We start from the raw sequence: 16,124 nt of genomic DNA, 5'->3' as shown, positions 1-16,124 counted from the left end.
CGCCCAGTTGCTTACATCTAAGACTTTAGTCTGTCTGGGATTCAGGAAAGGAGTCAAAGGCCAGTTCACTCAAATCAAGGATCCTGTTCCACTCAGGCCTGAACTTTGGGTCCAGGGTCAAGTGTCCAAATGGCCATCAAGTGCCCTGAGTCAGAAAGTCAGAGATTCAGAAGAACTCAGGTGTCAGGGATTGGTGTGATCACTGGATACATTTGTAAATGTATCCAGGATACATTCAGAATGCAACAAGTCCTTGTCCAAGTACGCATAATGTACCAGAGTGAGAGGCAGGTTAGAGAACCTGGAACAAGTTCCTTGTCCTCTCCCCGGTCCCTCTAAACTGACAATGGACAAACTTTAAACCAGTAGAAGAACTTTGTATGTGATCTTGATCACATCCTGTCCCTTTCTAGGGGTGAGTCTCCTCATCTTATGAAGTGTGGGGCTAGATGATCTCTTAGAACCTTATTACCTGCACCCCTAAGCATGGCTGCTGAGGGCTTAACATCTGTAAGATACCTAACGTGTGCCACAATATATGGCTCACAGAGCTCCTTCAAATTCTGTTCATTCATCCATCTTCACAGTGGCCCTACATCCTGGCCAGACAGAAGCTGACTCCTTCCCGGGCCACAGAGTGGTGGAAGCCCAGCTCCTGCCTCCCAGCCCAGTATTTTGTCCACTGCACAGAGGACCACACTTGCCATGGACATGTCCGGCACTGCAGTCCTGACCACATCCCAGCCACCCCATTACTCACCGAGATGGGGAAATAGTCCTTCATGTACCTCCATATGACGCAGCGCCTGAAGGCCTCAATGCGCCTGCCCCCCTGCCACGGCTTGGATAGATCCAGGTACCACCAGACTGCATATAGGACACTGAAGATCCAGAATCTTGTGAACAGGAGGCCTATGAAGACAGCAATGCAGATCTGGGCTGGGAAGGGAAGCATGAAGATGAGTGGTCAGAGGAATGAAGGAACAAGCTCTCCTCCTACAACTAACAGCACTGTCCCATCCAGCCCTCACCGAGGAGGAAGGCATGAGACTCTTCGACTTCAAGGAGGAAAGAATGCAGCCTGTCCAGTGTCACACTGGGAGCCTGGATTTGAAGCCAGGTAAAATCCTATGGATGGAGGAGCCTGGAAGGCTGCAGTCCATTGGGTCACTGAGGGTCGGATACAACTGAGCATCTTCACTTTCACTTTTCACTTGCATGCATTGGAGAAGGAAATGGCAACCCACTCCAGTGTTCTTGCCTGGAGAATCCCAGGGACGGGGGAGCCTCGTGGGCTGCCGTCTGTGGGGTCACACACAGTTGGACACGACTGAAGTGACTTAGCAGCAGTTAGCAGACCCAACTCCACACTAAGTTTTCCCCACTGTACCAGGCTGCTTATTCGTTCCAGTTTTGCCCCTCCACCCCCATCTCTGTCCAGTTAAGTAGTCTGTATTCACTGGGTGCTCAATAAATGCCTGGGAGAGAAGTGACTAGATTAACACTTTCTAGTGTACACCCTTCAGGACCCCAAAGAAAAAGGAGACATGCTTTCTGCCCAGCCCTCTCTCTGCACACTCTCTGCCCATCTGTCTATTTATAAATCCTGCCAGATCCCCCTTCTAATTAAAGTCCTTCCATGACTTTCTCATAACTTTAAAAACAGCCCATGTAGCTCAGCCTGGCATTCAGATTCTGCATAGCTGGCTGATCCTCATCTTGCTCCAGCCTCATTCACCCATATGGATCCTATACTCTGGCCACATGAAATTGTTCAGTGTATTTACATGAGAGATGGAGTTCCTTCAGTCTCTTAGCTTTTGATCATGCTGTTTCCTCTGAGCACCGTGCGCTTTGCTGCTGAAGGAGAGAGGAAGAAAGGGGCCAACCCGTGGCTGGCCCATGGGTCAGGGATGCAGCATGGCTATAACCTGGTCAAGTGAGGAAATACCTTCTTACCAACAATTCCCAGTCCCTTGCTGCAGGCTAACCCTGGCTTCATCTCAGGGTCGGGAGGTCTGAGGGGCTGACCCTAACCTGATGCCAATGGAGCATCATTCTCAGAGAATATTTCTCCTGCCCCATCCCATTCCTTCCACTCAATACCATGCACTCACACTGTTAAAATGTCAGCCTCCAGTTGTACTGAATGTGAAAGTAGAGTAGACTGGGTCTGTCATTCCTGGCCGGCTTCCAGGAAGAGGGGACTTTTGACCCAATCTGAATAGTAATAAAATTCATAAACCAGAGAAAATAGGTTTGTGCTCACAGAACATTGAACACCTATAATGTGCATTGGTGGTTCAGTCTGAACAACAGACAAATTCCTGCCTTCACGGAGCTGACTTTCCACAGTATTGTGTTTAGGGTGCTTTGTTTTGTTTTTAAATTTCTATGATGGTAAAATATATATAACTTATACTTTGCATCTGAACCACTTTTAAGTGTACAGTTCATTCACACTGACCATCATGATTATCCATTTTCAGAACTCTTTTCATTTTCCCCAAACTGAACCCCTGTACTCATTAAACAAAAACTCCCATATCTCCCTCCCCTGCTGCTGCTGCTGCTAAGTCGCTTCAGTCGTGTCCGACTCTGTGCAACCCCATAGATGGCAACCTACCAGGATCCTCCGTCCCTGGGATTCTCCAGGCAAGAACACTGGAGTGGGTTGCCATTTCCTTCTCCAGTGCATGAAAATGAAAAGTGAAAGTAAAGTCACTCAGTAGTACCCGACTCTTCGAGACCCCATGGACTGCGGTCCACCAGGCTCCTCCGTCCATGGGATTTACCAGGACTCTCTACCTTGGGACAAAATCAAAGGTCTACATGGGTTGCTCCCACTTTCAGAAAACCACCTCTAGGGACTTCCAGTCTACATGGGTTGCTCCCTAGAGGTGTTTTCTGAAAGTAGGAGCAACCCGCGTAGACCTTTGATTTTGCCCCAAGGTAGAGTGTCCTAACTGACTTTCTTTATAATTTTCTTTCACATTAAATATTTGCACTTAAAAAAAACAACTTAAAAATCTAAGTCAACCACCAAGCCATTCTTGTCTCCAGGCATCTGCCTCTTCCCTCCAGATCTGCAAGTATCCTTCCATCCTCCATACATGAGCATCTACCAGCGTGGACATGTTCTTTTTCATGAAAATGGTGGCATTTTATTCCTACTCTTCTACAACTTTCCCATTCAAGATTTTTATTAAAAAAATATTTAAGGCAAACAAAAAAGTGATCAACCCACAATGAGTGTAGAAGCAACCTAAATGGCCATCAGTCCACGGATGGATGAAAGGATGGAAAATGTTGCAAATAACACAATGGAATATTATTCAGTCATCAAAAGGAAGGGATTTCTGGAACACCAACAAGGATGAATCTTGAGGATGTTGTGCGAAGTGAGATAGAGCCAGTCACACATATCCACACAAATCCTTTCTGATTCCTCTTTTGTGAGGTTCGTAGACCAATCGAATTAATAGAGATAGAAAAGAGAATGCTGATTGGCAGGGGCTAGGGGAGGGAGATATGGGAGTTTTTGTTTAATGAGCACAGAGGTTCAGTTTGGGGAAAATGAAAAGAGTTCTGAAAATTGATAATCATGATGGTCAATGAGAATGAACTGTACACTTAAAAGTGGTTCAGATGCAAAGTATACCTTATATATATTTTACCACCACACCTTCCAATGCAGGGGGAGTGTGAGTTCAATCTCTGGTCAGGGAGCTAAGATTCCACATGCCTCGGGCTAAAAATCCAAAAAACTTAAAACAGAAGCAATATTGTAACAAATTCAATAAAGACTTCAAATGGTCCATATTAAAAAAAATAAAATAAAACGTAAGAAAACTGCTTATAGAGAATAAAACTGAGTTGTTAACTGTGGCTCCCTGGAGGGAATTCCCTGGCAGTCCAGTGGTTAGGACTCTGTGCCTTTACTGCTGCTTTCATATAAGCCTTGCTGCTAGGGGCCAAAAAAAAAAAATATATATATATATATATATATATATATATATATAGTGGCTCCCTAGAGGGTAGGATTTGGGGAAGTCTTTCACTTGTGGGATACACATTCTGTTTGGATGTGTTACAACAGCAAGGGCTGGTTTTTGCAACTAACGTAGCATATTAAGATTAGGAAAAACCCACTCAAGAGGCCCTTGCACTTAGAAGGAACTCCCCACCATCCTCATCACCCTTAACTCCTATCAGCTGGCAAAACCAAACTTGGGGATCTTTTCTGTCCTTAAGGAAGGGAAACCTCTACCCTACCCTCATAACACCAAGAAAAATGTAAAACCCCACTTTACAGAGGCCCAGAGAGGGTATGCAAATTGGCTGAGCTCACGCAGCGAATTAGTCAGATGGGACAAGACATTCATCAACAAATGTTCATGGACACCAACTCTTCTAGGAGCTGGAGATTCAGCTGAGAACAAGACCAACTGTTTGAAGGGAGCTTACCTTCCTGTGTGAGTGTGTGAGCTACAGAGGAGAGGAAAAGAAACAGGAAACAAGTAACCAACTGGAAAGTATTTGTTTCTGGGCCCTGAGTCCTTGGTGACACGTCCTTGTTAAACTTTCTGGCTACTTCTTTGCCCCTGCCCCAAATGCCTGCTCTGTGTCCAGTGTGAACCAGCTGTTCACTGTAGGCCAGCATTTACTGGCCCACTGGAAGCCCTTACTTTTCCTGCCAGCCTATAAATCCTGCCTGTGGACCCATCTTTTGAGTGTCTTTGGAAGGGGTCCCTTCTCTCCACACCCACTGAAAGCCTCCCTAGATCTAGGTAAGTAATCTTTATTTTAAGAGCCAGATTGAAAATATTTTGTATTGTTTGTGACTCTATGGGGCAACTTGAAGGATATTACATAGACCCGTAATCATTTAAATTATGTAAGAATTTAAAATGCAAAAATTATTCTTGGGCTGTACAAGTGCAAAAAAACAGTGGGCTGGATTTGACCCTTGCCACATAAACTGGGGACCCCTGATATAGCTTGGCATCAGGCACTCAGCTTCCCCCTATATATACTCCCTGCCATCAGTCTATCCCCCGAACTCCAGACACAGCAGATCCATAGGCTTCAAGCACTGGGACCTGTACTGCACAGACTGAACCGTGCTCTTCCCGTTCCTAAACATTCCTGGGGCTCCCCTTTTTCCCCAGGATAAGGGACAAGGTACAAGCTCCTGCTCCCGGCACCAGCTGGCCCAGATCTCTCTTCTCAACTGTCCTCGCTCTAGCTCCAGGCCAAGGGCTACTGGACCTCCCTGTGCTCTTCCTGATGTTCCCAGGTCCTGGGCTGAGCTGGGGGTCGATGAGGGCAGACAGACACACTGGTGTTGGCAAAGCTCCACCAAGGCCAGGTGAGCAAGATGTCCCTCACCCCCCCACCCCCACCCCCACCCTGTGATCCTCAGGCATCAGCCTACCTGCTTCTGGGCCCGCAGGACCCTTCGTCCAGGAGCCAAGGGACTTGTCCCCTGCCCTGGGGTACCCCTCCTTTCCCTGCTCCACACCCCCTCCCACATCTCAGTCCTCTCTCAACCCTCTGCCTCCTTCCCTTTCGTCCTTTGGCAGCACAGGAGCCCAGACCTACAGCCTTGCACATCTAAGGCACTCAGCTTCCCTGTTCATCTGTGTAAGGGGGGTAACTAGGTGCCTGGAGAATCCCAGGGACGGGGGAGCCTGGTGGGCTGCCGTCTATGGGTCGCACAGAGTCAGACACGACTGAAGCGACTTAGCAGTAGCAGTAGCAGGGACATTTAAAATGTCCCAACAACCTTTAGAGCAGAGATACAAGTCAGTCATCAAGGATGCCAGCGGTAAGGAACTGGGTTTCTTGCTTTCCTGGGGATAAATGCTTTAGCTGCAAAATTTTGGGGAGGTTCTAAGGGAGAACATGGAGTATATACATGGTACCCGCGTGTGTGTGTGTGTGCATGCATGTTTGTGTGAGTGTGTGAAATGGCTATTGACCATTTCAGAGCCTGTACAGAGTATGTCCATATTTTAACCCCAGTCTAGTAGGGTCTGTCCACAGGCTGAACACTAGCCCTGGGGGGAACCGTTCGTAACTAGTACGGTGCCAGCAGATGAGATGAAGAATCCCATGGTCTCTTGTTCCCCCAGCACAGCCCATCTTACCCAGGACCGCAAAGGAGAAAATCCACTGCAGAACCACAAAGGTCTGCAATCTGCGCTCCCACGGCACGGACAAGGGTGCGAACTTCACCATGCTGTCTCCTCGGTTGATTCCACAGGTTTCTCTGAGCTCTGCTGTGGTCTGAGGCACCTACTGGTTTTGTTGCTGGCGGAGGTTGAGTAAGCATTAGTCTGGGAGGAGGGTGCCCCACCCACCCCGGCCCAGCCTAATGCCTCCCTGCCCTCACCCTGGCAGGAATCTGTTTCCTAGGAGAAACCTTTGAACCCACCTGCCCTGGAGTCAGCTAAAGGAAGGAGGAACGGAAGGACATTTGCCTCCTCAGGCGATACCTTATCTGCCAGATATCTTTCTCTTTTTGCTTGAATCTGGCCCAACACTTGACAGTCAAGCACTGAGTACAGGGCAGTTCTGTCCTCCTCACATCTACCCAGTGACTTGGCTGCAGTAGCTGTCTCCCCTCTTCTGCCATGTCCGCTGTTCCCCTCCACAAATACACAGTAACAGCTCCTGTGCTGTGGAAGTGCCCCTGACAAGTTCACCAGTGGCCTCCACGCTGCTGAATCCAGTGGTCAATTCTCAGCTCTCATTTTGACCTCTCAGCGGCCTCAGACACAGCTGGTCCCTCCCTCCTCCTTGAAACCACTTGGCCTGTGGACACCACACTCTCCTGGTTTCCCTTCTGCCCCTCTGGCTGCCCCTGGGTCTCCACGGTGGCTCTTTTTCCTCACCAGGCTAAGTGTTTGAGGGGCCTCCTGCCCACTCTGTGCCTGGACCCTCCCTCATCTCTCCCACAGAGACCTCATCCAGGCTCACGGCCTTGGAGTCTGTCTACAGGACAAGCACTTCCAAACTGCATCTTCAGCCTTGACCTCCCCTTGTGCTCCAGACTTGACTATGTAAGTAGGTTCTTGACATGCTCCCTAGTAGTCTGCTCAGTCTCCTTCACAGCCTGTCTAGACTGAACTTGATCTTCCCTCTCCTGCCCAGGCCAGCTTTTCCTCTGCTCTTTGACATCTCCGGAAAGGGGACTCCAGTGACCTGGTTACACAGGCCAAAACCTTAGGGTCACTCTAGACTTTTTCTGTCCCTCTCCATTCACCTCTCATTGTCGGTTCTCCTAAATCTCTTCCTTTAAATGTGCACTTTGAACTGAAATATATCAAACATACAGGAAAAGGCACAAGTCCTAAGTGTAGGAGTGATACACTGTCCCAGAGTGAACACACTGGTGTGATCTCCATTCTGATGGACAAGTAGGACCTGACCAGCACCTATGCTCTTGCCTGTCACTCCTCTCTTCCCCAAACCTCATACCAGCCTCGTCTGCTCTGAAATTTACAAGTGAGTCTCACACAAAATATTCTTTTGAGACTGGTTCTTTGGCTCAAGATTATATTTCAAGAATCATCCAAATTGTGTGTATTTGTAGTGTTTTTTTCTCATTGGTATGTAAGACTTCACTGGGTGAATATACCACAGTTCATCTGCTGGGGGCATGCAGGGTATTGCCTGAGTCTGGCTATTATGAACTGTACTGCTGTGGGCATTCTTTTCTGTTTTTTCCAATTTTTTTCTTTGGGAAAAGATTGACATACATCATTGTTCAAGTTTAAGGTATACAGCATGATGGTTTGATTTAGATACATTATGAATGATTACAATAGATTTAGTTAGCATCTGTTGTCTCACATAGTACAAAAAAAAAAAAAAGAGGGATAGAAAATCTCCTTTTGATGAGAATTCTGATCTACAGTCTTCACAGCTCTTTTATGTATCACACAGCAGGTCAGGTGTGCACATTAATATACATTTGTGTTGAGTATGTGCCTGGAAATAGAACAGCTGGGTCTTTTTGTATAAAGTCACATATTTCCCAAAGTGATTGTACAAATTTATACCCACAAGCTTCACAAGCAATTCCAGCTGCTTCACATCTTCCTCAGCATTTAACCCTTTGTAGTGAGGACGTGGGGACACTTGTCGTGCTCACAGTGGCTTCCTCTGCGCCTAAGGAGGCTGAGCACATTTTAAAATATTCATTGGCCATTTGAATATCATTTTATCACAGATTCACCCATGAGACTTCTGTTGATTTAAATATCTCTTGTACGGGAAAGCTACACCCACAACCAGCCTCTTTGATCATCTCTGATACCAGGGTCCTCACTGGTCTCTGTCTCTGTGTCCTTTCTCCCTCTCAACAGCCAGAGGGACTGCTGGGTCAAAGGGTGTGTGACTGCAGGAGCTGGGGATCAGTAGTGCCAGGCTTTTCCCAAAACGGCAGCACCAGTTTACACCCTCACCAGGAATGTATCTGAGATCAGCTGGATGCTGGCCTCGTGGTGTGGTCAGACTTATTATTGTTTGCTAGTGTTGGGCTGTTTGCCAGCTAAGGTTGGGATCTTGCATTTCCTGAATACGCATGTTGCACATGGCTTTAGTCATAGTAATTTCCTTTTCTTTGAAAAGCTCATTCTTAATTTTCATCCATTCCTCTGCAGTGTTTTTTTGTGCTTTTTTTTTTTTAATGATAGAAACTAAATAAATGGAACAATTTATTCCATCTTCATGATTACAGGCATTAAGGGCAGGGTGAGTAAACAAGGGAAATAAAGCTAACTCTTTTCTCCTCATCCCCTCATTCAACTAGATGCAGCATTTTGGCATTTTTATTACATACAGGTTGACTTAATTCATTGACTTACGTTAAAAACTGGCAGCAGCAAATCTTTGTAATTTAGGATCTTCCTCCATAGTCTCTCCAAGGATTTGAACTCTTGAACTACACCATGAGCTCTGAAATGGTGTTCACCACAGCATTCACAAAGCTTTCACATCTTAATATGAGATCTGACAACCCTTGTAAGGTTGTCGTTGTTGTTCGGTTACTAAGTCTCATCCAACTCTTAGCAAACCCATGGACTGCAGCACATTGGGCTTCCCTGTCCTTCACTATCTCCTGGAGTTTGCTCAAATTTGTGTCCATTGAGTGGTGATGCTATCGAACTTTCCTCTTGCCTTCAATCTTTCCTAGCATCAAGGTCTTTTCCAATGAGTCACTGTTTCCACATTTTCTATATCTACCATGAAGTGATGGGACCATGAAGTGACAGGACCATCAAGTGATTTGCCATGAAGTCATAGTAAAAAGATGGCAAAGTAACAGGATGTGTGCTCATCTTCTCCTGTGTGTCAATTACAAATTGGCACCTGCCAAGAGCATTTGCTAGCTACTGAACAACAACAAAAACATTTGCCATCTGTGTCTGCGGAGATTGAACCCTATGCTGCTGCAGCTGCTGACCTTCAACATCCACTGAGGGGAGTTCAGGGTGGCGAGTGAGGCACTCTCTGCTCTAGGGAACCTGATGGAGTAGATCTTTAGATTGTTGGATGTTTTCAGGAACTGATTTCATGATCCCAATCCTTGCCTCTCTTCATATTTAGAAAATCACTCAATCCCTTCATGGTGACATTGGCTCCTCGTGACTAGCAGAAAACCTTTTGTAAAGTAAGCATTGGATTGCATTGAACTCCCGCTTCATCAAGATCTTATATATTGATCTTCTCCCCCAGGCCTCTCTGAAGCAGTCTCTCAAAGCTATCTGAAATGCTGTCCCCCAGACTGTAGTCCTGATTTTGCTCCAAGTAAAACTTAACTTACAACACTCACATTGTGCATCCTTTTAGTGAACACGTGAAAACACCCAGAAAGCAACTAGTTGCTGAACAACCATTGACAGGAGGTTGGAACCCACCAAAATAAGATACCCCACATCCCAGGACCAAGGAGAAGCTGCAATGAGACAGTAGGAGGGGCACAATCACGCCAAAATCAAATCCCATACCCACCGACTGGGCAACCCATAAGCTGGAGAACAGCAATACCAAAAAAGTTCTTGCACTGTTGCAAAAGTTCTAGGCCCCCATCAGACTTTCCAATCTGGCGATCCGGCAAAGAGACTGGGAATCCCCAAGAAATCTGACTTTGAAGGACAGTGGGATTTGATTGCAGAACTTCCTCAGGACTGGGGGAAACAGAGACTCTTGAAGGGTACCAACAAAACCTTGTGCATTCCAGGGCAAAGGAGCAGTGACCCCACAAGAGACTGAGTGAGACCTGCCTGTGAGTGTTAGAGGATCTATGGAGGCATGGGTCAGCAGTGCCTGCTGCAGGGATGGGGCACTGGCAACAGCAGTCCTGGGAAGCACATGTTGGCATAAGTCCTTCTAGAGATCACCTTTAGCCCTACTATAGAGCCTGTAGACTCCAGGACTGGGCAAGCCTCAGGCCAAAAAACTAACAGGGAGGAAGCACAGCCCCACCCAATATCAGCAGAAAATTGAATTAAAGATTTACTGAGCATGGGCCTTGCCCATCAGAGCAAGACCCAGTTTCCCCCCCAGCTAGTCCCTCCTATCGGGAAGCCTGCACAAGCCTCTTATCCTCATCAACCAGAGGGTAGACAGAAGAAGCAAGAACTACAATTCCACAGCCTCCAGAAAGAAAACCACAATCACAGAGAGCTAATCAAAATGAACACATGGATTACAGCCTTGTGTAACTCAATGAAGCTATGAGCCATACCACTCAGAGCCACCCAAGACAGATGGTTTGTGGTGGAGAGTTCTGACCAAACGTGGTCCGCTGGAAAAGGGAATGGCAAACCACTTTGGTATTCTTGCCTTGAGAACCCCATGAACAGTACGAAAACGCAAAAAGATTTGACACCAGAAGATGAGCCCCCACCCCACTCCAGGTCAATAGGTTTCCAATATGTTACTGGGGAAGAGTGGAGAAATAGCTCCAGAAAGAATAAAAGAGGCTGGGCCAAAGTGGACACGATATTCAGTTGTAGATATGTCTGGTGGTGACAGTAAAGTCCGATGCTGTAAAGAATAATATTGCATAGGAACCTAGAATGTTAGGTCATGGTAAATTGGACGTGGTCAAGCGGAAGATGCAAGAGTAAACTCTGACATTTTAAGAATCAGTGAACTGAAATGGATGGGAATGGGCAAATTTCATTCAGATTGCAACCACAATCTCAAATATCCCATTATTCAGAACACTGAGTTCCTGCTGAGATTACAAAACCAGAAATCTCAAAGCAAAGAGTGATGGCTCATCATCTTTTACAATTGAGAAAAAAAATATTAAGGAGGAAAGGAAACTCCTCCCTCTTAAATGCATCAAATCAATGCTATCTTCAATTTTAATTGACATGATCCAGAGTACTCAATTTCCTGATTTGAGGAGTCCACCTTCAAGGTGACTTTCAAGGTCAAGAAGAGCTTTCAGGCTTCTCTTTGCCATGGCCCATGAACTCTCCAGTCCTTCAACAGGAATCTCCTTCTCCTTTATGCTTTCTGAACACATTGCTGGTAGAGCTTGAAGAGGTCAGGGCACAGGTCTCCGGAGCCATCCCCCTTGAGGAGCTTCTCAGCAAAGCTGAAACTGAAGCACTGTACTTGGGCTTCACGTCAGTGCAAGCGTCCCCTACGCTGTTCATGGCATCAGCTGTTTCTTGTGTTTTTTACCTAAATTTGAAATTTTAATACACTCATGATACTAACCTTTGTTGGTTACACATGTTGTGAATCTCTTCTCCCAATTTTTAGCTTGTGTTTTAAGGTGTCACTGGATGAACAAACATTTTACATTTTAATATATCCCTATTTATCAGCCTTTTATTAAATAGTCATTGCTTGGTCTGATTCAGAAAATTTTTCTTACCTATATTTACCATTAAGAATTTAAAGCTTGTTTTTCATAGGTAAGCCCTTTCTGGATGCTTATGTGTACAAGTATGAGTTAGGTTCCAATTGTATCTTTAACATATGAGAACCATTCTGGGCAGTCCCTTTTGTTGAACACCTCTCTCTTCCCCAATGATGTAACGTGCCACCTCTGTCATACAACAGATTTCTACACATGTGGCCTGTGTCAGGACTCTTATTCACTTTTATTAGTCTATTTATCTATATCTGCTGGTGCCACACAATCTTAACTATTTATTTAGTTCTTAAATCTGGGAGGGCAAGCCTGCTTGCTCTTCTATCTTAAAAGTGTCCAGGCTATAACTCACTCCTACTCTTCCATATACATATTGAAATTATCTCAACAATTTTCAAAAATTCTCCCTTGGATGTTTGAATTCATAAAATGTTGAATCACAGTTCATTTTGAGGAAACACATATGTGAATAAAAATGAAAGGAAAAATTAATTAATTAATTCACAAGTCATGATATCTGGGCTTCCCAGATGGCTCAGTGGTAAAGAATCTGCCTGCCAACACAGGAGACTTGGGTTTGACCTCTGGCTCAGGAAGATCCCCCAGAGGAGGTAATGGCAATCCATTCCAATATTCTTGCCTAGAAAATCTCATGGACAGAGGGGCCTTGTGGGCCACAGTCCATGGCGTCACAAAGAGTCAGATACAACTTAGGGGACACACGTCACAATATCCAGCAAAAGAACAACAAAGAAACCACAGGAAGAAAATAATAATGATAAAGGTAGAAACGAATGAGAGGCTTGGAAAAAAAACAGCTCTAACGAATAAATTAAATTTTTAGTTTTCTGAAAAAAGGATGAAAGAAAACATACTACTAGCTAATGTAATCAAGAATAAAAGGGACAAATCACAGATACACAAAGTAAGAAAGAAAGGACAGTGGAGATATAATTGAAACAGGAGAAATTTTTAAAATCAAAAGAAGGAGTTCCCTAGTGTGCTAGTGCTTAGGATTCAATGCTGTCACTGCCATGACCCAAGTTCAATCCCTGGTCAGGGAATTGAGATCTCACAAGCTGTGTTGAGTGCCAAAAAATAAATAAAGAAAATCAATAAAAATCAAAAGAAACTACTTTGCAAACTTTAATGCAAAAACATTTGCATGTTTAGATACAATTGACTGTTTCCTAAGGAAATACAATTTACCAAACAAGCCAATTAATGATAGAAAACTTAAGCAGATGAATTTCCATAGAAGAAACAGAGAACATTACCAACGAATTTCCCCGCCACCACACACACATACACAAATCAGCTCCAGAAAGTTTCATAGAAGTTAGCCAAATCTGTAAAGATAGAGACCTCTGATGCACAATAAATTGTTTGCAATGCTTTTAAAATGAAAAACTTCCCATTTCTTTCTTCTATAGCAAGTATTACATTGATATTTAAACTCAGTTTTGTAGAAAACAGCATGAAAAACAGAACTATAGACTGAATTACTTGTGAATATTAAAGCAAACTATTTGAATAAAATGGGTTTCCCAGGTGGCTCAGTGGTAAAGAATCTGCCTGCCAACTCAAGAGACACAGGAGACAAGGGTTCAATTCCTGGGTTGGGAAGATCCCCTGGAGGAAGAAATGGCAAACCACTCCAGTATTCTTGCCTGGAAAATAGAAATATTACACTCAAAAATATTAGGAAACAATCCAACATCATGTCACCATATACCATGAACAGGAAGGATTAGGGAAACCATTAATATATTACATCAGATTAACAGATTTAGGAAGATAATCATATGTTATTTCCATAGATGCTGAAAAAGCTCCTGATCAAAACTCTCCACACAGTGAAATTTATGAGTGATTTCTTAATATGATAAAACATATACACTTTGTTCCTAAAGCCAGAATCTAACAACACAGAAATACTAAGGGTATTTCCGTAAGATCAGCAATAAACCAAAGAGGCCCTCAACATTGTACTGGTGGCACTAGGAGAAAAGTAAGAGAAATCAGGAAGAGGCCTAAGAATGGGGGAGAAAGGGAGTCAATCCATCCCTTGCAGGTAGTATGATTATGTATCTGGAAAGCCCCCAAAGTATTTTGCATTTGTCTTCATTGTTATTATTTCTGGTGTTGCTCATTTCTTACTATAAATCCAGGTTTTTTTCTGGTATCATATATATTCTGCCTGAAAAACTTCCTTTAATGTTTCTTAGAGCACAAGACAATTGGGAATTCATTCTCTTGGCTTTTGTTTGTCCAAAAGCATCTGTGTTTCTGCCTAAATTTTTGAAAGATATCTTCACTGGAATAGCTTTTTCTGTTGACCATATTTTTTCTTTCAGCTCTTTAAAGATGCAATTCTTGTCTTTGTTCCTCTGAATGTAATGTATCTTTTTCTCTGACTGCCTTCAACATTTTCACTTTACCTTTGGTTTCCAGAAATTTTAATATAATGCATCAAGATTAAAAAAAGAAAATCCTGTTGAGAGTCTCTGTGTTCTTGGATCTATGATTTCATCACTTTCATTATTTTTGGAACATTTTCAGCCTACCTCTTTGAATACTTCTGCTCTGTTATCTCTCCTTCTGGGATTTCAGCTACATGGGTGTTAGACTGTTCAATATGGTATTGCAACTCTTTAGAGCTCTGTTGTTTGTTTTCACTTCTTTTTCTCTTTGTGTTTCAGTCTAGGTAATTTTTATTGACCTCTCATCAATATCTGTAATCATTTCTTTGGATATCTTGAGTCTACTGATGAGCCCAGAGCTCTTCATCTCTCTCTCTCTCTCTCTCTCTTTTTTTTTTTTTTAATAATTTTAGTATTTCCATTTGACTCTTTCTTGGTATTTCCAATTTTCTGTTAATTTTAACACTAGGTCCTCAGTACAGCCATCTGCCTGTCTTTGAGATATGTGCTTCCTTGTTCCTGCATTCTTCTGTGTTTCTTATTATCTACTACCTCCCTCTGGGTCTCATGGGTTGGCTGCACAGATCCTGCCAGGCAACCCTCTCCATCCTGCCACTCCCCCAGGCTCCAGTCGTAGCTCCTCCCCTTGCCCTTTCAAGCCTATAAGGGGCAAGACCTCCCTCATCTGGCTACAAAGGAGACACTCAAATATTTATTGGATCAATTAATTAAAGTATCTGGAACATAAGGTGTTGAGAGAACGCAGGTTGATAAGCATGGAATTAGGAATTCAATCATAACTCATTGGTAAAAGACCTTGACTTCCTCTGAGCGCCCAGAAAGCAGGCTGAACTGCCAACTAGAAATAACCAAATGGATCTGAATGCAAAGTCAAGTGCAGGAGGTGAGTACTGTGCAGAAGACTGTATCAGCTGCTGGGTGCTGAGCCCCCATGCCTGTGGGCAAGGTCCGTCTGTTCTGCCATCCAGGTGGCCTCCTAACTTTAGCAAAAGAAGAAGAAAACCCTCTTTGACAGTTCACCCTAAGAGCCTGGGATTTCTCTTTGCTGCTGGCTTTATACCGGGCACTAAAGGTAGACAGTGATCCCTACTCTGATTCGCATTCTACAGGTGATCCTGAGGAAGCACCCACCCTTTCTGGACCTGTTTCTACATCTATAGAACAGATGAGGTTAGAGCTATAAGGGAAATAACGCAGATCAAGGGCCTACAGGACTATGAGTTGTTCTTTGTATTAATACTTTTAAAAGAGCCAACATTTTTGAGTGTCTACTAAGAAACAGGCGATCTATGTGCATTGTTCCATTCAGTTCTCAAAGCAACCCAATGAGGTAGGTGCTACTGGTATCACTAATTTACACACATAAAAACTGGCATCTCACATTATTCTCACAACTCTCCAATATAAATGCTGGTCCCATCACAGCTCTGAGAGGCGCAGTGATCTATCTAAAGTCTCTCAGGTCACAGAAGACAGGAGCTGGGCTCGGTTTGGGTCCTCCTGACTCCAGAGCCTTCTTTCCCCTTCTTCACACTCTCCATTCCATGCTTATGACTGGTTTCCTTTCTTGAACAGTCCATAAAAATCTTCAAAGCTCAGTAATCCTGTGTCCCCAGTATGAGAGACAGACCGAGAGGATAGAACTGTTTTGATTAAAAAACTGAAATAAGGGCGGAGACCTGCACATCCAGCGGAGCGGCCAAAGAGGGGTACACTACACCGCTACCCCAGGGCGGGCGGCTGGCTGGCCGGTCGGCTCCGCACCCACCCGC

General features: G+C 44.4%; 1 protein-coding gene, 1 long non-coding RNA gene and 1 pseudogene across 3 annotated transcripts in view; 1 reads left to right on the top strand and 2 right to left on the bottom strand.

Annotated features, from left to right (window-relative positions):
- Window positions 1–16,097, bottom strand: part of LOC407226 (monoacylglycerol O-acyltransferase 2) — a 28,101-nt gene extending 12,004 nt beyond the window's left edge. Inside the window, exons 1-3 of one of the 2 annotated variants that reach the window (XM_024975044.2) lie at window positions 15,734–16,097; window positions 6,153–6,315; window positions 761–939 (exon numbers count right to left, since the gene is read on the bottom strand). In XM_024975044.2, the coding sequence (XP_024830812.1) occupies window positions 761–939; window positions 6,153–6,243 (270 nt within the window). In that variant the 5' untranslated portion in view covers window positions 6,244–6,315; window positions 15,734–16,097. 2 annotated transcript variants of the gene reach the window in all.
- On the top strand, window positions 887–7,584 carry LOC132342345 (uncharacterized). The gene is made up of 4 exons (XR_009490681.1): window positions 887–1,120; window positions 4,418–5,371; window positions 6,269–6,329; window positions 6,966–7,584. It is a non-coding gene; the product is annotated as an uncharacterized lncRNA (long non-coding RNA).
- On the bottom strand, window positions 11,406–12,313 carry LOC107133176 (TP53-regulated inhibitor of apoptosis 1-like; annotated as a pseudogene).
- Window positions 16,098–16,124: the final 27 nt, after the last annotated feature.

Source organism: Bos taurus, chromosome 15 (genome assembly GCF_002263795.3).
Source record: "Bos taurus isolate L1 Dominette 01449 registration number 42190680 breed Hereford chromosome 15, ARS-UCD2.0, whole genome shotgun sequence".
NCBI lineage: Eukaryota > Metazoa > Chordata > Mammalia > Artiodactyla > Bovidae > Bos > Bos taurus.
Note: the sequence above shows the minus strand (reverse complement) of the source record. Positions and strands in the feature narration are given on the sequence as shown.